This window comes from Delphinapterus leucas, chromosome 3, assembly GCF_059928025.1.
Source record: "Delphinapterus leucas isolate spDelLeu-1000000601 "Yukka" chromosome 3, BTC_Dleu_Yukka2, whole genome shotgun sequence".
Lineage (NCBI taxonomy): Eukaryota > Metazoa > Chordata > Mammalia > Artiodactyla > Monodontidae > Delphinapterus > Delphinapterus leucas.
Window position 1 is genome coordinate 13,365,190 of NC_143131.1, and position 26,002 is coordinate 13,391,191.

The following is a 26,002-nucleotide window of genomic DNA, read 5'->3' on the forward strand; positions in this document are numbered from 1 at the left end:
TTGGTATCTGCTGGGGTCCTGGAACCAATCCTCCCCACAGACACCAAGGAACAACTGTGATGCAAACTATAAAGTAAATGCAAATGTTTGTTGTTGTTTTGTTCTCTAGTAAGTGGAATATTGTTCCCTTGGGCCCAGATTTAGTCTGTATTAATGAAATCCTCCTTAGTTGTCCACAGAAGTGATCTACCAAGAAGCTAATGAGCCTTAAGTTTCAGGGTCCCTCACTTGCACAGACCCTTCTAGGTCCTGAATATAAGTTTGTATTTATAATTTTATAAGATTTAGGACCCACAAAACCAGGATCTGCCCCTGGCTGTAGAAACCTTATGGTAGGAACAGCAACAAGAAAAAAAAAAAAAAGCAATGCTATTTATTTTTAAGAAGTAATTGCTAGGAACAGAGGCTGAAAATGAGGAAGTTTCAATTATCTTCAATGTACAATCAAACAATGAGAAGCTTCACTCTAGGACCATGAAGTCCTGGTGCTAAAGCAGAAGGATTTGAGGAAAACATCAAGAAGAACTTCCTCGGTAATTCAATGCCCTCTTTCAACCCACGCATCCAGTAGATCTACAAGAAAGATCAATTTTTAAACCATTCAATCCATACGGTCTTCTCTTTCTCTCCACCCACCCCCTTTGTTGTAGCAACTCGGCCTTTTCCATCCTGACTTTGCAATCACTTTTGAAATTGGTTTCCTTGCCCCCTTCCATTCTGCCTCCTACTCTGAGCCAGAGGCTCTTTCTGAAACACAAATCAGGTCACTGCTCTGCTGAAAACCTCCCACACCTTTTGTCACGTTCATGATGAAGTACATTCCATAGTGTGATGCACTTGACCTTCTGGAATATGGTCCATGCCTCCTTCTCCCTCTTTTCCCTTTGCTCATCACCCCATGTTGTGGGTTAAATTGTCTCCTCCAAAAATATATCTGGAAGTCCCAACCCCTAGTACCTGTGAGTGGGACCTGATTTGGAAATGGGGTGTTTGAAGGTGCAATCAAGTTAAGATGAGGTCATCTTGGATGCTGGTGGACCCGAATACAATGACCTTAGAAGAAGAAGGAAATTTAGACACAGACACACAAGGAGAATGTCAAGTGAAGACAAAGGTGGAGGTCAAATTGATGTGTCTGCAAGAAAAGGAACACCAAGGATTGCTGACCACTACTGGGAACTAGGAGACAGGCACTAAACAGACTCTCCTGCAGAGCCTCCGGTCGGAACCAACCCTGCCAACACCTTAGTCTGGATGTCTAGCCTCCGGAACCATGAGAGAATAATTTTCTGTTGTTTTAATCCATGGAAGCCCTAGGAAAGTAATACACTCCCTCACATACCCACACTTCTGACATCCTAGACTGCCCACACCTCCAGGCCATTGCACTTGCCCTTCCTCTGGCCAGACTGTGCGTCCCTTCCCCACTTGCCTGGTTATGTTCCACTCACCTTCAAAAAATCAGTTCAAACACCACATTGTCCTGCAGGAAGCTTTCTCTTACACCCCTTACACCCAGGTTAGGGCTCCCTGGTGGGCATTTCCATGCTCCTTGTGCATCACACAAACACAGCAAGTCAAAAATATCGATGGTTTAATTGCCAAATTTCTCTTGAATGTTGTACTGCATAAAAACAACTGCAGTATGGATTGCGATATATTCTTCCTTGGAACCCCAGGACTGGCATCATGCCTGGCACACAGCGAGGGGCTTGAACTTAAATGACTGGCTTTTAATGGCCTCCAATGGACTAGCTCTACCACTGCACGAGCTGCACTCTGTAGACCCCACCAGAGCACGAGAACCCTGAGGATGGTATATTCCCATTGTTAAGCACAACATCTAGTCCGTGGTATTTGCTCAACAGATGCAAGTTGCATTCTGGGATGAATAAATAAATGATACTAAGGTTTGTATGAAACACCATAAGGGAGCTGAATATGTTATCCAACTGGAAGGGTCACTTTTTTAGGGAATTTGGGGTAAAGGGGTAGATTAGACAATATCTTCTGGCAGCTAGGCAAATGTCTTCCTCATGTTGGATAACTTCTTTTGGGTCCCATACAACTCCACGATTCTAGAAATTGTTGGGAGTGTGAAAAAAAAAAAAGGAAAGAAAAGGTTTTCAATGGAGTATGATGAAAAACATGGAGGACCATCATGCCAAAAACATCTGAAGCCTGATTAAAACAAGTCACTGTGGAATTCTGTTCAGTCAAGGCACTATTTGATGAGCAATTTGTTCCTTTGTTTTGTTGAATTTCTAAACAGTTAACTTGGCATGTGAAGCTATGAATGCTACATACGAAGCATTCCTAATCACATTTAAACTACCTGTTATTCAAATCTACACTTTGGATATTAAGAAGTCACATAGTTCTGAAGGCAAATTGGGCCCAAAAGTATCTTTTTAGTCACCGGGTGATATTTAATGGACAGGGAAGTAAATCTTTGTAAACACTATTGGAGAGCAATTTAATAAAGACAGTTGAGATTCTAAGATACGTAAATTGCTGGCCAGCAATTAGAATTAGGCAAACCTTTTCATGGAACTTGACCGTTTTGATGTTGTCAAACACACTCAGCAAATGGGCTTGTATAGCGTGTGTGTCTGATGCCTGCCCCAGAATCTCCAGAAGAGCGGGGTCCGAGACGAAGAAGAACCGAGGAAAGCAAAGCCGTTTTTTCTCCAAGTACCTAAGTGGGGAGGAAAAGATAAACTTCATAAGCACACAAAACAGGTCTTTCTAGGACTAAATTAATCTGGATGGGAAAAAGGGAAAAGACTTTGAGAGAATCTAGTTTTCCCACACTGTTCAATGTTTTTGTTTTGTTCTGTGTTTTTGTTTTTTGTTTTTTTCATTACTAATCTTGCCAAGTGGGAGTCCATATTCTGATTGGGAGACTATTTTTTTCCAGAATTAATAGAATTTCCTCATTTTTCACAAGTATAATGTACACATTTGACTTAGCCTGGAAATATTCGTACTTTCTTTGTAGAAGACAGGAAGATTTACACACAGGGAGTCTTTCGGTTTTGTGTTTGTTTTATTTTATTTGCAAGCACAGTGCTATGTCAGCTAAAGGCTGACAATTCCAATTCTTAGGATTGTATCTTAAAAGAATCCAATGAATCTATCACTGAAGCAGAAGCAAAATCCAGCTGCATGGAAGGAAGGGTCTTAACACTTTTCTCTGCCTCGAGGAGTTACAAAAACCCAGTGAATGTTTGTTCTACCTGTCATCACCCTACTTTTGCTGCACTTTTGTTTCCCTATTTAACATATTTCTACTTAGTGATTTTATAGTGATTAGCCAAAGGGCAAGAAAATTATTTATTACTCTTGGAGTTCCTCCAGCCTCCATCTATGTAAGTGTGGGTGTGGGTGTGGGTGTGTCAGTGTATATTGCTAGGTATTAGATTAGGCTCTCATTTTTGTATAATCTTGGCTGCTTGTGTATACTACACACTGTTCATATTGTTCTTGGTTGAGTATAATGAAATATTTTGCTTCTTCAGATGTTTATCCAAGAAGGAGATCAGGAAAACAGGTATATTAATTTTAAAAACAAGGACTGTATGAGAATATTTACAAGCTCTTGTCCCAATGATGGAAGAAGCCATAAAGCCTATAATTTAAACATCAGAGAAAATCTAGTAACTGCTTGGAGAGACGATAAGGCTCCATACTATCAGTTTTATCTAAGCCACCACGTTAGACATGAATTGAGTCTAAGCAAAAGAACACCCATTTGGCTAATCCTGTCTCGTGTCTCTGGTCCCTCTCGTCTCTAGGATGCTTAGAGTGAACTTACCCAGTAAGGGATTTCTGGCAGATTTCCAACTGGTCCAGCAAGTGTGGTAACAGTTGCCCCATGGTCTCATCTCCAACACAACACTGAACCACACTGGGCATCTCATGTGCCCGAGTCATGATCTTCACCCAGGATTTATCTATGTTGGAAAAGCGCTTGGCCTCCTATGAGCACAAGGTAACAAAGCACACTTGGACACGTCTGTGATCCCAAGGACAGAGTGTCTCACATACCTCCCGCTGAGGTCAGACTTGTAACCGTTCTGGATACCCCGTGCATACATGAAATATCACACATGTTCTATTTCAATTTTCCTTGGGTCTTTTGCACCAGAGCACCCCCTTTCTTAAATAAGAATCTTTAGCTCAACCCTGGGACCTACATTATGTTAACTAAAAGCAGGAAGCAGGTATAAAAATAATAATACAAATTGGGAGATTGGGATTGACATATACACCCTACTATATATAATAGATAACTAATAAGAACCTACTGTATAGCACAGGGAATTCTACTCAATACCCTGTAATGGCCTATATGGGAAAAGAATCTAAAAACAGAGTGGATATATGTATATGTATAATTGATTGACTTTGCTGTACACCTGAAACTAACATAACATTGTAAATCAACTATAGTCCAATAAATATTAAAAATAATAATAATAATACAACACAAGATAATTTGGGAGAAAAGCACCCTCCCAACTGTTTTCAATTACCTCCAAATTAAGTGAATCTTATGTTTTTCAAGTTTTCTACACTGAGCATTATTTGTGTATTTAGAAAACAAACATTTAAAAATAAGATACAGGGCTTCCCTGGTGGCGCAGTGGTTGAGAGTCTGCCTGCCGATGCAGGGGACGCGGGTTCGTGCCCCGGTCCGGGAAGATCCCACATGCCGCGGAGCGGCTGGGCCCGTGAGCCATGGCCGCTGAGCCTGCGCGTCCAGAGCCTGTGCTCCGCAACGGGAGAGGCCACAGCAGTGAGAGGCCCGCGTACCGCAAAAAAAAATAAAAATAAGATACAAAATTAATTATAGTGTGACCCTAATATTCTGAAATTTTTTAATAGATTTTTTAGGAAAAATGGAAAATGCGCAGATTAATTTGAGAGAGTAGGAATAATTGTGATTTTCTTCCTTAAAACTTTCTATATTTTACCAGTGAGCACATACTATCAAGTATGAGAGCAAGAAACTCCACCTAACTCCTTCAATATTGTATGTGAAAGTTTCCATTAAGTCCAATTTGAGACTCTTCACCCATCAAGAAGAAAAACACACCCAAATATAAAAGAAAAATAAATACCTAAAATTATAATGCATGGATACATTTCACTGGTAGCCAAAAATAAATCAGCTAACGGGTCTGCCCTCTATAATTAAACTGAAAACTAACCAAAGAGAAAGCTAAGGAAACCTAAGTGAAGAGAACACTCAACATAATCATGCTTCTAAAACTCAAATGTATTGTTAACACGTTATAATTTAGCAAACAATTTAACGTAATTGGATAAGAATCCTTGAGTTTTTCCTTGCAGATTTCCACCCCATTTTACAGTACTGATATAATTGGGTATATTGTAGAGTGTAGGTTATTTTAAACTGTCAGTAGTAGAGAACAAATTATCCTACCACTGTCAAGATAACCACTCTGTAATTCTACACTGTTCCAAGTTCCACCTTCAAATTATCTGAAGAAGTATATCAATTATGCAGACATTCATTCTTTGTTTTTTAACCCTCCGTTTCCTATAAAACCTCACGGTTTTGAAGCATTCTTCCTCTCATTTTCACACCCCTCTTTTCCACAATTACCCTCTCTCTCTTTGAAGAACAGCTTGACAGCAACAACCAAAAGACTGGAGAAGGGGTGGCTCAACAGAGGTTGAAGTTTATTGCATTTTTAAGGGCATTCTGAGTTATTAGATAGTTCTCTAAGTTTAAAAACCGAATGAAATCATAAAGAAATTTCTAAGACCTTGGGAAGCTGCTTGGCAATGTCTCCTCCTACAAAGACAGCTTCTAAGTAAATCCACAAGTTTTGCACCATCATCCAATTCTCAATGATGTCTGCTGAGTTGGAAAGGTATTGCACCCACTTTTGAATCTGGCCTTTGAATGGCATATTGTACCTAAAACGAGAAATACATTCAGAATTTGGTTTTTTAGTGTTTTGTTTTTATTGTTGTTGTTTTCAAACTAAAGAGGTTTTTACAAAATCCTGATTTTCACCTGTTTCTTTACAACTTTGATTACGTTGCTGGCTTTTAAAATGACGCTACCAAGTGATTCATTCATCACCATATACTGGGCATTGTTAAACTGACTTTTTCCCTTTTGACCCAGGGCATAGAGAAGTGGGAGATGTATCATCTAAGAAGCAAATCAAGCGTTAGACTTGACTCCACCCAGCTGCTGGAATAGTATCATTCTGGTCATTGTTGCTGTCGCCAAGGGAATAACATTCTCTCCACTGAGCTTCTGTGCCTATTCCGTGGAGTCTCTTGTTTTTCATGCAATGTGGAGCCATTACAGAGCCATTGGCAGGGACAGAACAACAAATTCCATTTTCAAATATGATACTATCTGGACTCTCTCTTTAGCCTGCCCTCTTCTGAGCCTCCTTCCAACTTCCCATCCACTCCTGTCCACCCCACTCATGTCTGTGTGTACATGTATGCATGAGGCTTTCTGCGTGTACACACATAAAGCCTGAGAGCCACTTTTCTTCCTCTCTCATAGTTAATCTATCTTCCCTTTTTCCTCTTGAGACAGAAACAGACAGTGGTCCCCCAATATCTTTTTCTCCTTCTTCTTTAGATACACAACCCCATTTCTACCTAGACTCATAGCTGCCCAGTTAAAATACTGAATTTCGCAGCCTCCTTTGCAGCAATGTGCAGTCCCGGGATTAAGCTCCACATCAATATTTCTCAACCCTAGCTGCACATTCTAATCATCCAATAAATATTAAAAACTACCAATACCTTAAAACAAACAACAACAACAAAAAACCCTACCAATACCTGCCTGGATCCCACCCCTAGGAACTTTGATTCGATCAGTCTGGGATGTGGCCCAGGCTTTGGGATTTTTTAAAGTTCCTTAGGTGTGTCTAGTATGTAGCCAAGTCTGAAAAACACTCTTCCGGATGGGAGGAGAGCAGCAGCATTGGATGTAAGGGGTAGAAGGAGGAGAAGGGCTCCCGAGAGCCATCAACCTTGGGACTTTTTTTACTTGAGAAAGACATAAACTTCAGTCTTGTTCAAGCAATGTTGTATGTGGTGCTTCTGTTATTTGTAGACAACCCTACTCCTAAACGATTGTCCTTTTGTTGTTTTTCCTCTTCTCCTTCTTCACCCTTTCTTGATCTCTCCAGTCCAACATAATACGGGCTTGAAGTCATCTCAAATATTAGTCATATTAGTGAATAAAATTTTAATTTCCATAGTCTTAAGTGTTAAGCAGATTGCTTTAATATTCTACACATCTTTCTGGGGTTTTTTGCTTGTTTATGCTTTTCACAAGAATATAGGTCCATAGCAACAGAGATCTTTGTTTTATTCACCCTTCTAACCACAGCACCTAGAAGACCACATGGCACGTGGTCGGTATTCCGTAAATTTCTGTTGAATATGCGTTCCTCATACAACTCTGTCTGTGGGTTCAATGCCATTGGTAAGAAAAGTTTACCCATTCCTAACACAGATGATGTTTAGTTAATGTATATGTGTACTTCTTCTACCTCCATAGGGTATGTTATCTTCCATCTGTCCTTAATTCTGGTTGGGTGTGACCAGTAACCAAATTCATTAAAACTCACCAAATTCTAAGTAGTTCAGACTCAATATTACCAATAGTCTGAATCTCTAAGACCTAAGTTTATATTCTATATTACTCATTTCAAACACTTACACAATTACCATATATTTGAGAAAATCCTGGTGAACAAAAAAATTATTTCAAAAAGCACCAGAGGAAGCATTGAACCAAAGAAATCTAAGTTTATGCGTCTCTGGCTCGCACGTCCAAAGCATGACAGCTCTGCTGCCACCACCAAATAGAAATGTTAGGCTGGTATCGGTCTGTGCTGCTTTACTTCTCTTTATGAATTAACTTCATTCTCTATCTTAATCTGTCATCTCATTAAAGTGTGTACACAACTAAGAGTTTCTAGTCCATAGGTGTTGACAGAAAGGTTTCCGAAGTAATTATTCTAAAATTCAGAATAATTTTCCTTCTGGAATCTAGAGCCTGTCGAGCTGTCAGCCGTGCAGTGAGGCTTGTCAGCAGCAAAGCTGAAATGTTCCGCAAGATCCAAGTGGCTAATTACATGGTGCATGATTTTGTCCAACTGATGGTCTCAGACACATCCCCCAAATAGAGGATAATGAAATCAAAACAGTTTTATCCATGCCGTGCCAAAGGCTAAAATTAAAACAAGTACTTTTAATGTTGAATAGATTGTACGAGGGGTATTGTTGCATTTGTTTAATTAATTTCCCTTGAAGTGTTTGTTTTTATGGTTCTCAAACCTCAGGGGAAAGAAGGCCGGTTTTCCTACCTGTTGCCCAGTAGGGAGCCCAGCAACATCAAGCTGTCCTCCATGTTGGAGATGATTTCCGATGTACTGTCTCCTCTCAAGAGGAGCTCTCCACGGGTTTTAAAGTTGCCAAATGTGAATGTTTTGTTGTCCCATTCATTAATCACTTGCTTCAGCTTTTGTTCAATGTCCCTCTCTTTCACCGCACTGATACAGATGTCCTATTAAAAGTGCAAGCTCTCATTTTATCACATGAAAGTCACACATCCTTCTCAAATAGTCTTGGTTCAACAGAGGTCCTGTCTATACCCTTTCCTTTATATGTATCTATAAATACTTACATTTCCAGATCTAAACTGCAATATAATAAATGGTGTGTGTGTGTAGATATAATATAGATTTATCCTAATCTGTAAAATCTACCACCAAACTATTCCAGAAAGAAAGAAGACAGAAAAGATATACAGCAGTGGAAGATTTTCAGCTATGATAAAAAAGAAAATCCTGCCATTTGTGACAGCATGGAGGGACCTTGAGGATATTGGGTTAAGTGAGATAAGTCAGACAAAGGCAAATGTTATATGATAGCCCTCATATGTGGAATCTTAAAAAAACAACAACAACAAAAAAAGAAAAAACTTGAAAAAACAGAAAGTGGAATGGTAGTTACCAGGGGCTGGGGGTGGGGGAATGAGAGAGATGTTATATCTATTTACAGCTAATAGATAAATAAGTCCTAGAGATCTAATCCACAGTACAGTGATTATAGACAACAAAACTGTACCCTAAACATTAAATTTTCTAAAAGACTAGATCTCAATTGTTCCCACCACTAGAAGAAATGATAATTGAGGTGTTAGCTAACGCTACAATGGAGATTATATTGCAATATAAATGTATCAAATCACTATGTTGAACACCGTAAACTTACACAACGTTAAATGTCAATTATATCTCAATAAAAATTAGGATAAAAAAGATATGCAATAACCTTTTAAATTTTGCCACTCTCATCAAAGACTCAAAATTTAATGTGTCTCTGATTTAACTCTAAAGTCAAATCAATGCAGTACGAGAGGAGGGAGTGAACAGAAACCTGACTTCTTCCCAGCTCTCTGATCACTCTCCCTATCTTCTCTGCAGTCTTATCTTGTCCCTCTCTGGATGAGCATATCCACACCCGTGCAGTCAGCAACCTTTTGTATCTCCCACACCCACTGCTTACTGGGCTTCTCTGTTTGGATACATCAAGGGAACCCAAAACACAATCTGTGAAATGTCAAACTCATGCCCAAAATCAAGCTCATAGTCTTTGCACTTTGTCATTCCACCTGATCACCTTCCAACATTCCCCATCTCAGTCATAAGCACCATCATCCACTTAGATCTCTCAGCAAGAACTCTAGGGTTCATCCTTAGCCCCTCCCATTTCCCTACCATGTTCACTCCGTCAAATTCTATCCTCCTAACGATCTCTCCAGTCTTGTCTCCCCTCTTCAGCTTCACTACCTGCTGCCTCATCCGACACATCATTATCTGTTGCCGGGGATATTCAAGTAACCTCCCAGTTGGTTTCCCAGCATTCTCCCTTTCTGTTTTCCAATTCTTTCTCCTCACAGCTACTGGAGTGATCTTTACAAAATGCAAATTTAACCACGTCATCCCCCAATCAAAATACATCTCCCAGTTGGCTACCGACTGCTTCAAAGACTGAAATCGATAACATTCTAGACCCACTCCATCTCCCCAAACTTAGCTGTCTCCTCTCTCGCCCACCTCCACATCTCGGCCGTCTGGTCCCCTAAACACACCTCCTCAGACCCTTCACATATGCTGTTCCACCTGCCTGACACTGTCTTCTCTGCACTTTCCAAGCCCCTTACCCCCTCACCACACAAGCACACCCCGTTCACCCAGCACCCAGTCTTCCTGACCTTCATTGCCCTCGCCCCACCCCCAGAGAGGTCAACCCCATTATTAGAGGTCCTCATAGAGCAGCATACTTCCATTTCAGTGGTATTTACTGCAGTTTGTAACTACACCTTCATTTGTATAATTATTTAATTATACAAATTATTTAATGATCTGTAAACATAGGAACGTATGTCCCCAGCACTTAACACAGAACCTGTTACATAAACGTTTGTTGAAGAAATAATAGCTGAGTACCAGGAAAAGAGTTTTGATTGTTCTAGCATGATGTACTGCACCAACAGACCATGATGTAGGAAAACTCTCAAATCCCCTGGGACCTTCCAATCTCCCACCACATCATACACTCAATTATTGTACCTCTATTTCCTCTTTGTATTTCAGAAGAGGTGCCTCCATGATATGTCTTAACTTAAAAGTTTCATTCCCCACATCTAGACTGTGCCCAGTGAGAGCAGTTATCCTTTCCCAGTGCCTTTCCATCATGGCCTTACTGGCCATGCGCTCCAGCAGGGGACAACACTCGCTGAAATCATCAATGGTCTTCTTCAGATCCAAAAAAGCCTGCCAGTCCTTCAAGGCCCGGGGCAGCTTCCGACACCTGCGAAGAAAAGCCAACATGAAAGTTCATTCGAATATAAGCCTGGAATGTCTCCAATCCAAGACTGTCTGCTAGCATTTCCATCAAAAACAGTCACCTCAAATACCCATCACATTGTTAAATCTCATGACTCAGCGGATAGCTGTTAATATAACACACTTTTACATTGCAGAAATTTGCTCCTCCCAACCAGGAATGACTTTTTTCAATTTCCTCATAAAAATTAGGTAAAAGGCATTATTTTAAAGAATAGAGGTCCTTCCCAATTCAATTCAATTCTCCAAACATGCTTTGAGACCCTACCAAGTACAAAGCACAGCAGAGTGTTTCAGGCTGTCAACTGAAAAGTACAACAAATGATCCTCCATTTTGGGGGGCGGTTTAACACTTCAAGGATGTAGAAATATCGCAGGGCTCTTGCTTTTATTCCAAATAAATCATCTAACATAAACTTCAAATGTTGGTAAGTGTAATATAAATAGAGATCAGCTCTCTCTAAGATGCAGGAAAGCCCTTGGCAAGATTCATCCAGGTTTAAAGGATGTGCTTGTCTCACCAGGCACACACAGGGGTAATTAATAAATCGCATTTGACAAGGGTGATGTCAGTGGACAACAGCAATGAAGCATGATGTGCTTTCGAAACATCTGGGTGAAAAAAGAACCCTGACAGCCTATCAAAGAAGAAAGTATTTGAGGTTCAATAGCTCTGGGCATGATAAACATTAATTTCTCACCTATTCTGGAACTCTGAAAGTTCACTGTTGATTTTTTCAATATTTACTTCTGACCACAGAATATCGTGATAGCTATTTACAGTTTCTATGACACTGTTGTACAGAGCGTATATTTTCTGTAGAAGATTTAGTTGCTTCTTGATTTCGAGAAGCTGAGGATACTGTGTGACTGGCAGACCAAAAAGCTCCTCTCCTCCAGTATAGGTGATATATTTCCGATAGATATTATCAAATTGATTCTAATAAAAATACAAGTGAAAACTCATCAAAAAGGATTTACATGTGAATAAACATGCAAATGAAAAAAAAAGATTGGCCAATAAGCAAACATGTATGATCTCTGAGCACACGTAAATGAGAACTAAATGAGTACAATTAATTACATAGAAACCAATGTTAACCATACCAAATCACAGTTTTTAAAAGGTAAGTACATACTATATTCCACAATGGGCTTCTCTATATTAAGCAGAAAAAAAGTATGTGTTTAAAAGACATTGAGGTTTTGGTTATATAGAAAGTCAAAGAAACTAAAAAGATCACCTGAAATATGATAAGTCTATCACTGGCTTCCTGGGGTCTCAAGCCGCTAGCCATTGGACCATTCTGACACAAAAAGTTAAAATAAACATAAAATAAAATGAAGCAAATGCATACAAATTTCATGAGCACTATGTATTTGAATATCAAATTTTGTTTACATGCATGTCACACACAGGATAGGAAACTTACTTTTTATTTGTAAAAAAGGACTCAGGAAAGTAACTCATTTGGAAATATTTTCAAGGCCAAAACAAAGCCAAGTTGAGGTCACAGCTTTCATATGTCAAGAAATTTTGAAAATTAAAAATATGTGCTATTATCAGGTGACATGAAGGGTAAATAACTATTCTGTAAGAAGCACAAACAGTGTCTGGTTTGAACTAGAACACTAATGCCACATGACACACAGAGTTCACCACTCTAATATCTATTTGTAAAATGACCTGTAATGTTAACATTCCAATCAGGTTTTCCTACATTAGACCACCTTAAATAACTGGATTTCTGTGCTCCTTCATCCATGAAGTTGGTTCATGAATCCAATCTCCTAATTTCATTTACTTTGTGGTTTGGCATGTTACCAGTTAATAAGTACAAGTTTTACCCTATACTCTACACATTTCCCTTCTGTAGCACATTGTAATTGGCTGGAAATGGGTCTCCTTAAGCAACATATTCCCAGCAGAAGATTTTGCATGAAAACTTATGTTTGTATGATTAAAATATGGACTCAATCTGTCTTGTCCACTTTTGCGTCTTCAGCACCAAGGGCAGTTCTACAGTATTTGCAGAACTAATGAATACTGTGTGAAGGATGATCATGACAACTATAAGTGAATAATATTTATCTACACAAATCTAGAAAAGCTACCATAATAACTTCAGTATGAAACCAATGGTATAATATAAAGAGCACTTTTAAATTTCCATTTACTGTTGAAATTATTCTGGATGAATTCTAAGGGGAAAGGATTGTGAAAGGGAAATGTCTTTGCTCTTGTGAAAATAAATTTTCCATTCCTAGGGAATTTCATTAAATCTAACATATTGTGTGGGCCAAAAGGTTCATTCGTTTTTTTCCGTAAGATGGCTCTAGTTGTCTTTAACTGCATTCGAAACAGTTTTGTTAGATTGTATTGTGACAGCTGTCATATCATTTAAAAACAGACATCAAAATTGGTGAATTTTTGTGTAGCCATTTTAATATTGAAGATGGAAGAAAAAAAGTAACATTTTCAGCATATTATGCTTTATTATTTCAAGAAAGGTAAAAACACAACTGAAATGCACAAAAAGATTTGTGCAGTGTATGGAGAAGGTGCTGTGACTGATCGAGCGTGTCAAAAGTGGTTTGCGAAGTTTCGTGCTGGAGATTTCTCCCTGGACGATGCTCCATGGTCTGGTACACCAGTTGAAGTTGATAGTGATCAAATCAAAACAATAATTGAGAAAAATCAACATTATACCACGCGGGAGATAGCCGACACACTAAAAATACCCAAATCAAGCGCTGAAAATCATTCGCACCAACTTGGTTATGTTCATCGCTTTGACGTTTGGGTCCCACATAAGTTAAGTGAAAAAAACCTTCTTGACCATATTTCCACGTGCGATTCTCTATTGAAACTTCATAAAAACATTCCGTTTTTAAAACAAATTGTGACAGGCGATAAAAAGTGGATACTGTACAACAATGTGGAAGGGAAGAGATCGTGGGACAAGCGAAAAGAACCATCGCCAACCCCACCTAAGGCCAGTCTTCATCCAAAGAAGGCGATGTTGTGTATATGGTGGGATTGGAAGGGAGTCCTCTATTATAAGCTCCTTCCAGAAAACCAAACGATTAATTCCAACAAGGACTGCTCCCAATTAGACCAACTGAAAGCGGCACTCAACGAAAAGTGTCCAGAATTAGTCAACAGAAAACGCATAATCTTCCATCAGGATAACTCAAGATCACATGTTTCTTTGATGACCAGGCAAAACCTGTTACAGCTTGGCTGGGAAGTTCTGATTCATCCACCTTATTCACCAGATATTGAACCTTCGGATTTCCATTTATTTCACTCTTTACAAAATTCTCTTAATGGAAAAATATTTCAATTCCCTGGAAGACTGTAAAAGGCACCTGGAACATTTCTTTGTTCAAAAAGATAAAAAGTTTTGGGAAGATGGAATTATGAAATTGCCTGAAAAATGGCAGAATGTAGTGGAACAAAAGGATGAATACGTTGTTCAATAAAGTTCTTGGTGAAAATGAAAAATGTGTCTTTATTTTTACCTAAAAAACCGAAGGCACTTTTTGGCCCACCCAATATTATCTTTAAACAACTACATTTTGCATGCTGTAGTCACTCTTCTCCCAAAATACACAGAGAAAGCTAGAGTTGTACCAAATCGTAGTCCAGGTAGAACTGGTGACAGTCTTGGAGGAAGACCTCCACGGTACTAATAAGCTCTTTCCTGAAACTGGGCTGCAGTGAGACTAATTCATTCTGCACTTCACTGGCACGTGCCAGAAGCTTCTCCCAAGTGTAACGCAGAGTATCCACTTTGTCCATCTCTTCCTTTGCTATCAGAAGCCCATATTTGTTAAGCAGGGCATAGGATTCCTACACAAAAGAAGAAAAATTTAATTTCTGCCAGTCAGGTGCATAAATGTATGCACAGTCCTTTTTTAAAGCATTAGAATGGAAAAGATCCACATGACAGGGAAACGGCCCAGAGAGTTCTAGCTACTCTACTTGCAAACTTGGAAAAGCTTAAGTGAGCAACTGAGCCACTTAGCTTCAGTTTCCTCATCTGTAAAACAGGAAGATTCCCTGGCTGCTTCACAGGATTTTCGTGAATATAAAAAAATATATCAATTTAAATGCATTTTGAAAACTATAAATCATTATACAAATAAAAGGTGTTTTTACTTAGGCCCCTAAATTGTATTTGAAGACTATAAAATTAAATCGAGTAAATGAAAAACATAAAACAATTTAACTGCTAATTTTAGAATAACAAAATGAATCAGAGTTTTAACTCTATCCTATTTCACTTTGTTGGTAAAAGGTTCCAACAGTAAGACTTAAGAGGGCATTCTTGAATCAGAGCCTAAGCCAAGTTATTGCCCTCAGGACACAAAATCCTGGACTATTCTCTTGTCTAGAAGATTAAAATAAGGCAAAGTTTGGTTTTCATGAGAAAGGATTTTTCCTAAATATCCCTGGCCTCTTCTCCCACCACTACTCTTCCCCAAAGACATAGAATGAACACCTGATTGTTGATTTGGGGAAAAGATTGTTGATTTGGGCAAGCATAGCCCAGTGCCTCTCTTCCTCTTCCCTCTTTCTCCTTGAAGGCATGCCTCCAGTCTGCACCCCAGTACCAATCAAATCAACAAAGCAACACAGAGACCTGCAGCTTTCCAATGCTGCCTTTGATGGACGAGTAAGTACAATTCTGCGACTTAGTGCTCACAAGGCCATAGTGTGTGTGAACAGGGTGGGGAAATGGGGAAAGTAAGATACAATGGGAATATGGGAGCTGAACACTAAATCAGGTCTTCCAAATAAGTTCTATCAATACTAAAGATTGCATCTTGAGCTTGACTACTTGACAACAGTTTGTCTTAACTCTCACATCAGGAGGAAAGGCTTGGCAATTGCTGGACCTCCTCTTCAAACCCTTTCTCCAAACTCCCCTGGTCCAAGTAGCGGGTCTTTGCCTTGATGTTTCAATTCCAAAGAAGAACACAATGGACCATGTGATTTCCCTGACCCAACACAGTAAAGGTGCAAACCTTCAGTCATCTCTGCCATTTTCATGGTAAATTGAAATTTTTCAAAATTCAAAGAGACATGCACGCAATATGAGACAAGAGTATGATCCTGACCATCAGAGTTTAAGTCCAGACACTTAAGTTATGGTGTGATGAAAAGATAATGTTTTTATAACTGGAATTGTTCTAATGCTACAGTTATACTAGTCTCGTTTAAAAGAATATAGTAACCCATTCCTGATAAAGCGTTTGCGTCTAGAAAAGATAGTATGATAATAAAAACAAAAGTAATGTGCAACATTAATCAAACTGCGTGATTTCTTTGACCCTCAGTTTCCTTGTTTGTAAGTGGTGTGTTGTAGGAAGGATTAAACGAGTTAATACAGAGTAAACCCATGAATGGACACTGTCAGTGCCCCATCCAGGTCCTGTTTATCAGCTGGTTATTTGCAACCCAGATTGTTGGGTGTGTTGACTATAGGAATCAAGCTGCCTTCTTCCCTTGAAAATGGTCCTCAGCTGATAGGAGCCTCCTCATGAGGAAATAATGGTCAATGACCAACTGATTTGGGGGAATAAAAACAGTCCCCCTTGCCTCAAAATGGGGCCAACTCTGTGGTACAATTCATGTTCCAGAACACTCCCTGTGGGATCAGGCCAAAGTTAGTCTACAGCTAAGATCACACCCTGGCTTAGCTTCCTCCCACCCCCAACCTCATCCTTTTCTGTTTCGTTCACTCTGCTTCTCCCATGAGCACTCATCAATAAATCACTTATACAGAAATCCTCATCTCAGGCTCTGCTCTTCAACACCTTAAATGCTGTGTAAAGTACTAGAACTGCCCATACGAGACACCCTATAGGTTAGGTATCATTACTGAAATCGTTGTTCTTGGGTTTAGGGTCCATTTGTAATTCCAGTCCAGATCTGGTCAATAGTTCATCTAATAGAGCCCAACATATGGAGGTATTTCTATAGAACAAGTGATTATCAGTTACCTCAATAGGTCCCACTTGAAAGTCAATGGAGATTTGCTGCTCCCTAATTTCCTTCAGTGCCACCATAGCAATTCGAACATCATCTAGGTCTTTAATTGGGCGATTCAGTTTCTTACTGAATTCTTCAACAAGTGTAAAAATGTTTTCCATCTCACTTCTGTATTTTTTGTTACAGTGACGGCCAATGACAACCATCCAGGCCTTCGTCTCAGCGGTCAAGGTGAACTTCAAGTCAGCTGTAAAACCCACATGTCCACCGTTCAGTTTGAAAAACTAGAACCAGTATAAGGAGACCCAGTGTAACGGTTTACCAACAGTAAATACTTTGCAGCTGATAGCCCTCTAACACATGAAAAATCAAACTGGAAAAAAATTAGTTTTTCCCAATCATTATATATCCATTCATGTCATAAAGCCTATTTGCAACAATTCAAAACACATTCCAAAATGGGAAAAAAAAAAAAAACAGTACCTATCGAAACTGTCTGAGATAAGCCTCAAATCTTTGTTATTGTTATTTATTAAAGAAAGGGTACATTTTAATTCCAAATATGACAGACTCATCCCTTACCTGAATTAACATTTATTTTCAAGGTTTAGCAGCAGACTGTTCAAAACAGTCCAGAATAAATAATTACGCAGAAGGGAATTAAAAACAAATCTACAAGTTGGTCTTAAAGCTTGAGGCCAATAAAAGGAGAGTCAATCTTTAAGATAGCTAGAATTCTCTGGAATACTAATCTAGGTAAAGAGACAGAGTAATACGTTGAATTTTTATGACTGTCTGAAAGAAAATGAACCAACCTGTGTACAGAGCAATGGTACCCGCACAGATATACTCAGGCTCAGTGTTAATTTCTTGCTCTAGTTTTTGGAAATAGAGAATCTGGGATTCAAATTCAGAAAGCAAGGGGTTTTTCATAATAAATGTCACAATGGTTTCTTCTTTCTCCTTTTGCCAAATGTGATTGTAGCGTTTGAAGCAGTCAGTGGATGCAATAACTTCCTAGAATACAAATAACGTATTTGTGTAGAGAAGGAAGAATCAGAAACGGTATCATGATATATATGAACATTTGCCAGTTGCTGGTGGTTCCCATGGATTTATTAAAATGTTTAATTAGTGAACCGTGTGACTAGTTGAAAATGCCACAGGACTGGAACTGGATACAATAGTGTAAATAGTAACCTGGGACTAGTAACAATGTAACTGGTACCATCCTAGCCAAAAAGAGAGGGGAACAGTTTCTCAGGAAAAAAAAAAGAGAGAGAGCGAGAGAGAGAGAGTCCATAAAATCTCTTGTGAACCAGGCCCTATTGATTGGAGCTGGACCTTAGGTCAAAAAACACAGCTCAAATCATGCCACAGAGAGGGTGATGCTATGGGGGAAAAAAATACCCTGAGGTCACTTTTTCCCATTGCACAAACTCCTCCAAGACTCTCATTGGTGAAATCTACTGGAAGTCTCAATGGAAACCCATTGACTTGTTCCCTAAGGTCAGAGCGTGGAGATTAGATCTAGAGGGACAAATAGAATATATCCAGCATCAAGCTCCATTGAAAGATTGCATGGAATCACACAAAATGTATAAATATATTAGATGAGGACTGACATCCATACAACATTAAATCTTCCCATGTGTTTCTAAATCTTCTCACCTCTTTTTCTTTAATTCCTTGTTAAGTTTTAGAGAACTCTTCATAAAGACCCTACAAACTTCTCATTATGTACGCTCCTAGGTATTTTTCAATGATGTTATCGTAAAAAGGATCTTTTCTCCACTATCCTTATAACTGTATGGATGGCATATAAGTTTTTTAAAAAACTGTTTTTTTAACAAATGGTCTGCTTTGTTACAAAGTGTGCTTCTGTAAGATGAATTGGCTTTCTTGCAACTGGCAAATAAGGAATGATGTCAATATAACAGGAAGGTCACATTATCAAATGCTGTTTTTCCTAACACTTCATTTTGTACCCACTAAAGCAGCAAACCAAAGAGGGGCACAATGCTTTTTGTCTCTTCTTTCTTTTGGGTTAATTTGTTCTCCACTTTGTTTTGAGAATGTTCTTTGCACAGTTAGACCTGATCTTTGTAAATTTTATATTTGTCTCCATAACTCAGTATTTTCAACTGTTTCTTACACCTTGTTACAACTTCTACCAAGTTTCTTTTACCTTTTGATAGTATGTAAAGTTCTATACTGACTATAGCGTTGTTAAACAGGTTAATATTTTACTATGATTGTTATTGTTTTTGGTATTACTCTGGTTACAGAAGTTCCTAGGTTGTGTGTGTCTATCTCAACCTCTTTTTTCTCATAAGCCCTATTAGATGTGCAACTTTGCAAAACCGGCTTTTCAGGAACATGTTTATTGCATTACAGCAGAAATGCCTATAGTTACCTTTCAACTGACTACTAACTTAACTCTTCTTGGGCCATATGTATTTTTTAGATTAGCGCTTTTGGATTTACTTGATAGATAATCATATCATCTCCAAATAATTAAAATTTGTCTCCTCATTTCTAATGTTTATACCTCTTGGTAGTCAACTTTTTCTATTGGCTTACATTATAATTTCAGAGTTACATCTGCATGAGAAAAAAAAAATTTCAACTGAGATAGAGAGAAAAGTGGCATTATTTGAAAGAATAGAGCATTACCAACAGCATTCTAAATGGTCTGATTATTTTAAGTAAATTTCACCAACCCGAACCAAGCCAAGCAGTAGCTTTACTCTAGCTCCCCACATGCAGCTAAAGATGCCCCTTGAAACCTCAGGATTAATGAGTGTTGACACTTCACACCCACTAAAATGCAGAAAGCTAAGCCTGCCCCCGCTTCTCCCAGCTACCCCTGATGCCCTGGCACGGGCTGAGATGTTGACATGCACACCCAGAATGCACTGCAACAGCATCTAGACATATTCACAAATGTATGATGGTTTGGAGAACGAATTACAGATTATCAAAGATCCTTGAATATGGGTAAAATTCCAGAATCCTGAACTCTTTCAACACCCAAGAGTTTATAATATTAAGAACGTACCTGGGACTTCCCTGGTGGCACAGTGGTTAAGAATCCGCCTGCCAATGCAGGGGACATGGGTTTGAGCCCTGGTCTGGGAAGACCCACATGCCACGATCAACTAGGCCCTTGTGCCACAACTACTGAGCCTGAGCTCTAGAGTCCGCGAGCCACAACTACTGAAGCCTGCAAGCCACAACTACTAAGCCTGGGTGCCACAACTACTGAGCCTGTGCTCTAGAGCCCACGAGCCACAAGTACTGAGCCTGTGTGCCACAGCTACTGAAGCCCACAAGCCTAGAGCCCATGCTCCGCAACAAGAGAAGCCACAGCAATGAGAAGCCCACGCACCGCAACGAAGAGTAGCCCCCGCTCGCCACAACTAGAGAGAAAGCCCGTGCGCAGCAACAAAGACACAACGCAGCCTGAATAAATAAATAAATAAATAAGTAGATAGATTTAAAAAAAAAAAAAGAACATACCCTAACTAAATAAGTTTTAGACTCTCATTTATTTTATCTGAGTCAATCTTTATTAAACTGGAACTTTTGAAAGCAGAGGTAACCTAAAGCCTAAAGGAAAAATTACTTGAACTACATATGTAGGGCTGATCTACTTAAGTTATTTTAATTGCCATGGTTATTTTGATTGTTCGGTCCAGCTCATCTTTTCAAGCCAGGCAGTGTTATAAGTTGATGGCCAAACTATGGATGTGCTGAATGTAGGTCAGGTTTGTATTCTGATCCAACCAGTTATTGTAAGAGGAAAGGGGCTGGGGTCAGAGGATTTTCTGTGGTCGAGGAAGGGTCAGTCACAGAAAATTCAGAAGGGTCTATGGCTGTGGAGAGCCACGTCTAGCACTATGACCAAGTGTGCATATAATCTTCCAGAAACAATCTGGCCATCCTATCAATCTGGATAAAGTCCTTCAAGTTATTCTAAGTGCCAACCCTTTCTATTATCTTAAGGAAGACTGTACTAAGATCTGTACATTTCCTTCACATAGTATAAAGGCAAATGCAACAACAATGACACAGACATAAGTACCTTGTTGCCTGCAGTACATTAATTTCAACTACTCTGTCTTACCCTTAGATTTTCATAACAGTGGCTGCTTATATTGAAAGAAAGTAATGGACTTTATTATTGATCTATTTTATTGTATTTTCCATGATTACTGAGACATTTGAAAGCATACTTGAATGTTTATCATCATAGAATACTCTACTTACCTTTATCGTTTAGTACAGAGCTTGATAAACTAAGCACTAGACAAATATTTGTTAAATTGAATTATGTGAACGCAGTCCCTAGGGCAAAATTAAGTACAAGACCTTCAAGATATTAAGAAGGAAAATTGAAAATGCATAAATGCAAAAGCTTCCAGTTCCCTCAGGAATACATTAAAATTAAACTTAATATTTCCTCACATGGTTACAGCAAAGGCAGCTTTTCAAAACACTTTCAAACAAGTGAAACTCATTCTATCAAAACTGAGTAATAGAAAAGATATATTTACTGAGTGACAACTGTTCCCTCAACAATGAGAAACAGTTTTAAAGAGTCAGCAGGTCTTAGTGCCAATGTGAATATTTTCTTTTAAGTAGAAACTGACACCAGGATTTTGAGTCTTTTTAACCATAAAGACAGATTTGCCTGAACAGAAAAGGGAAAGGTGAGAGAAGAGCAGTTTGGAAGAAAAAATTAACCTGAATTTACATCAATGTCCAGTACAAGTACATGCTGAAAATATTTTCGAAATTCTCAGTATTATCTTATTTCCATGATATACATACATGTATATACAATATATATAAATTTTCATCTATTTTATAAGATTTGCCCAACTACAGAAACACAAAAACTGAGTGTAAACTTATTCTATTTCAAATGATTCAAGTCAGTTCCAGCATCACTGACTCTTTGAAGGTGAACTGCAGCAACAGTCTGACCTGGGGTTTGAGACATCTTGAATTTTTTAACAGACTTATCTGTACTACATAAATACATAAAAAGTTTAAAGGCATTAAACAGAAGACAATATAAAACACAGAAATAATAATTGTCTTTCACCTTGCAATCTAGAATGAAAAATCTTGAGTTAAACAAACATTTGCTGAGCACGTACGAGATTCCATAAGCTGCTCACTGAAGGCACAGTGTGTGAGACCCAGGCTACATGAAGGACAAGCTTAAATGTTCAACTTCAATCTTGCTGTAAAGCAAAAGACCCTGGCTGCAGATCCTCTTGGCATACCTTTTTGGTGGAGTTGATGATTGTGCTAAGCACAGAGACTAATTTTAGAATCTCTTTGTTGTCAGAAACATTCTTATAATAGTTCCTGTTTTGCACAGGAATGGGTAAGTTCACCGATGCTATCTCAAAGGTATCTAAAAGCAAAAATAAAAGAGAGAGAGAGAGAAACATTTATATCAACAGTATATAGAACATGCTTTAAAAAGATGAGTGAATTTCTGTAATGGTAAAGTAAGGACCTCTGAAAAAATCTTCTTTATAAAAGCAATTGAAAACACTGGGCAAATTTGTCAATAATAATTTTTTCAGGACTCTGGACATGAACCAAAGCTTGCAACAATTCAAGGAATTGTTTATTCGAGAAATACTTTGAAATTTGAGTAACAACAACGAGTTTTGTCACTGTTTTGTTAATTGGTTCTACATACACTGCCCCTTGCTGGCTATGCGGCAGCCTCGAGAAACAGGAGCTTTGCAATGACCGTGGCTGTGAAAACCACAGCCAGCAGCAGGCCACATTCACCAGAGGGACCAGCCTGGGCTTAAGGCTCCTCAAGAAGCCCCACAGAATTGTCCCTACTTGACTTGTCTGGAAGCTCCCTAGGCAAGCCCCATTCAAAGAGGTTACCTTTATTTGACCTGACTCAGAACCCACTGACTGAGAAAATCCCTATCCCCAAGGTGTTTGTCAAAAAACAATGAGAACAAAACAGAAGCAGACTCATAGATACGGAGAACAAACTAGTCCTTGCCAGAGGGAGGGGCAAAATCAATAAAGGGGATTAAGAAGTCCAGTTATAAAATAAATAAGTCACAGGATGTAGTGTACAATACAGGGAATATAGTCAATAATACTGTAATAACTTTGTATGGTGATAGATGGTAACTAGATTCATAGTGGTGATAATTTCATAATGTCTAAAAATACCAAGTCACTATGTTGAAGTACATAAGTCACTTACTTATGAAGTAAGTCAACTATACTTCAATTAAAAAAAAAAAACATCAGTGACATTTAACTTCACAGCTGTCTGAGGCAATGATATCTGTTGGGGCAATGGAAAGGGTGGCCAAAAAAGTTAAAGACCTGGGGAATGAGATGTCCACAGAAGGCCTTATAGGGCCCCGACATATTCCTGGGGTTCTAGAAGGTCATGTGTATGTACAGAGCTGTGCACATGCCCAGGAAAGACCTAAAAATGTCCCAATCATTCATGCTGGCTCATGAATTGAGGTCTTGCACAAATAGTAAATAAAGGCTAGAGCAGTGTTGAAAACTTTCTGAGCTTTCAGGGTGCTCCAGTGCACACACAAACTCCCTAGGCAAAGCATGGAAGCCTTACTGGTTCAAAGCATTAAAGGAAATCTCTGTGCAATCATAGTTAACTGCTAAACTAACCAAGCACAGACTATAGTGGTGCAGTCCACAGGGAAGACAAGTTTTACAGAATTGGTCCAGGAAAGTCAATATAAAACAGTAATAACCACAACAACAACAGACCCTGGGAGAAAGAATCAGATTTGCCACATTATACTCTTTAACATATCAAGTTTTAAACAAAAATTAAAATTGTGAGACATGCAAAGATACAGTAAAGTCATGCCCACCCATAGGAACAAAAACAGCCAATAGAAATATACATGAGAAAGCCCACTATTGGAATTACTGACAAAAAGAAATTTTTATCGACGTACAGCTGATTGACAAGATTCTGTTAGATTCAGGTGTACAACATAGTGACTCAAATTTTTTATAGGTTGTACTCCATTTAAAGTTATTATAAAATACTGGCTATACTCCCTGTGCCGTATATTTCCTTGTAGCTTATTTATTTACTTATTTTATACATAGTAGTTTGTATCTCTTAATCCCATACCCCTATCTTTTCCCTTCCTCCCTTCCCTCTCCCCACTGGTCACCTCAAGTTTGTTCTCTATATCTGTAAATCTGTTTCTGTTTTGCTATATTCTTTCCTCTGTTTTATTTTTTAGATTCCACATATAAGTGATAACATAGAGCATTTGTCTTTCTCTGTCTGACTTAATTCACTAACATAATACCCTCCAGGTCCATCCATCTTGTTGCAAATGGCAAAATTTCATTCTTTTTTATGGCTGAGTAATAGCCCATTGTTTATATGTATCACAGCTTCTTAATCCAATTGTCTGTTGATGGGCACTTGGACTGCTTCCTAGCTACTGTAAATCATGTTGCTATAAACACTGGGGTGTGTATATTTTTCGAATTACTGTTTTCATTTTTCCAGATATATACTCAGGAGTGGAAATGCTGAATCATATGGTAGTTCTATTTTTAGTTTTTTTGAGGAACCTCCATACTGTTCTCCACAGTGGCTGTACCAATTTACATTCCCACCAACAGTGCAAGTGGGTTCCCTTTTCTCCACATCTGTGCCAACATTTGTTATTTATGTTCTTTTTAATGATGGTCATTTTGACGGGTGTGAGGTGGTATCTCATTGTGGTTTTAATTTGCATTTCTCTGATGAGTAGCGATGTTGAGCATCTTTTCATGTGCCTGCTGGCCATCTGTATGTCTTCTTTGGGAAAATGTCTATTCAGGTCTTCTGTCCATTTTTCAAACAGGTGGTTTGTTTTTTGATATTGAGTTGTATGAGCTGTTTATATAGTTTTGATATTAACCCCTTATTGGTCGTATCATTTGCAAATATTTCCTCCCATTCAGTAGATTATCTTTTCATTTTGTTGATGGTTTCCTTTGCTGTGCAAAAGCTTTCTCACACCATGTACAAAAATAAGCTCAAAATGGATTAAAGACCTACAAGTAAGACTGGAAACCATAAAACTAGAAGAAAACATAAGCAGAACACTCTAACATAAATCATAGCAATATTTTTTTATTTGTCTCCTAATGCAAAGGAAACAAAAGCAAAAATAAACAAATGGGACCTAATTAAGCTTAGAGAAGAATTTAAAATCAGCTATTAAAATATGTTCAAGGAGCTACAGAAAACCCTATCTGAAGAATTAAAGTACGAGAAGTATGTCTCAAAAAATAGAGAATATCAATAATGATATAGAAATGTAGAAGAGAATCAAATACAAATTCTAAAGTTGAAAAAACCAATAAATGAAATGAATATTCACTTGCAAGGCTCAACAAATTTTAGCTTGTAGAAGAAAGAATCAGTGACCTTGAAGTTAAGTTTCTTAAAACCTAGAAAGCTAGGTTATTGATTTGAGATATTTCTTCTTTTTTAGTATCAGTGTTTAAGGCTATACATTTCCCTCTAAGCACTGTTTTAACTGCATTTCATAAGTTTTGGCATTTTGTGTTTTCCTTTGCATTTATCCTAAAACTATTTCCTAATTCCCTTTGTGATTTCTCCTTTGACTCATTGGTTATTTAGGAGTATATTGTTTAATTTTCATGTATTAGTGAATCTCCCAAATCTCCTATCACTGATTTTTAATTTCATTTCACTGTGGTTGGAGGAGATACTTTGTATTATTTCCGTTTTTTTAAATTTCATTTCAATAGTCTCCAGATTGACTTACAGATTCAGCACATCCCAAAAATCACAAATCTTTTTTGTAGAAATTAACAGGCTGATGATTTCAAAATTCATACAGAAATAAAAGAGATCCAGAATATTCGAAAACAATCTTGAAAAAGAAGAAAAATGTTGGAAGACTCACACTCCTGACTTCAAAATTTACTTCAAAGCTATAGTAATCAAGACAGTGGGGTTCTGGAATAAGGATAGACATAAGATCAATGGAATAAAATC

At 38.3% G+C, this 26,002-nt stretch overlaps 1 protein-coding gene across 1 annotated transcript in view; it reads right to left on the reverse strand.

The window, feature by feature from the left end:
* Nucleotides 1-26,002, reverse strand: part of DNAH5 (dynein axonemal heavy chain 5) — a 205,660-nt gene that overhangs the window by 137,835 nt on the left and 41,823 nt on the right. The window contains exons 22-32 of the mRNA XM_022581405.2: nt 22,230-22,363; nt 17,748-17,949; nt 16,944-17,179; nt 14,569-14,787; nt 12,176-12,238; nt 11,633-11,871; nt 10,656-10,896; nt 8,385-8,584; nt 5,799-5,952; nt 3,818-3,981; nt 2,542-2,698 (exon numbers count right to left, since the gene is read on the reverse strand). Of these exons, the coding sequence (XP_022437113.2) occupies nt 2,542-2,698; nt 3,818-3,981; nt 5,799-5,952; nt 8,385-8,584; nt 10,656-10,896; nt 11,633-11,871; nt 12,176-12,238; nt 14,569-14,787; nt 16,944-17,179; nt 17,748-17,949; nt 22,230-22,363 (2,009 nt within the window). The remainder of the gene's footprint in view (nt 1-2,541; nt 2,699-3,817; nt 3,982-5,798; nt 5,953-8,384; nt 8,585-10,655; nt 10,897-11,632; nt 11,872-12,175; nt 12,239-14,568; nt 14,788-16,943; nt 17,180-17,747; nt 17,950-22,229; nt 22,364-26,002) is intronic.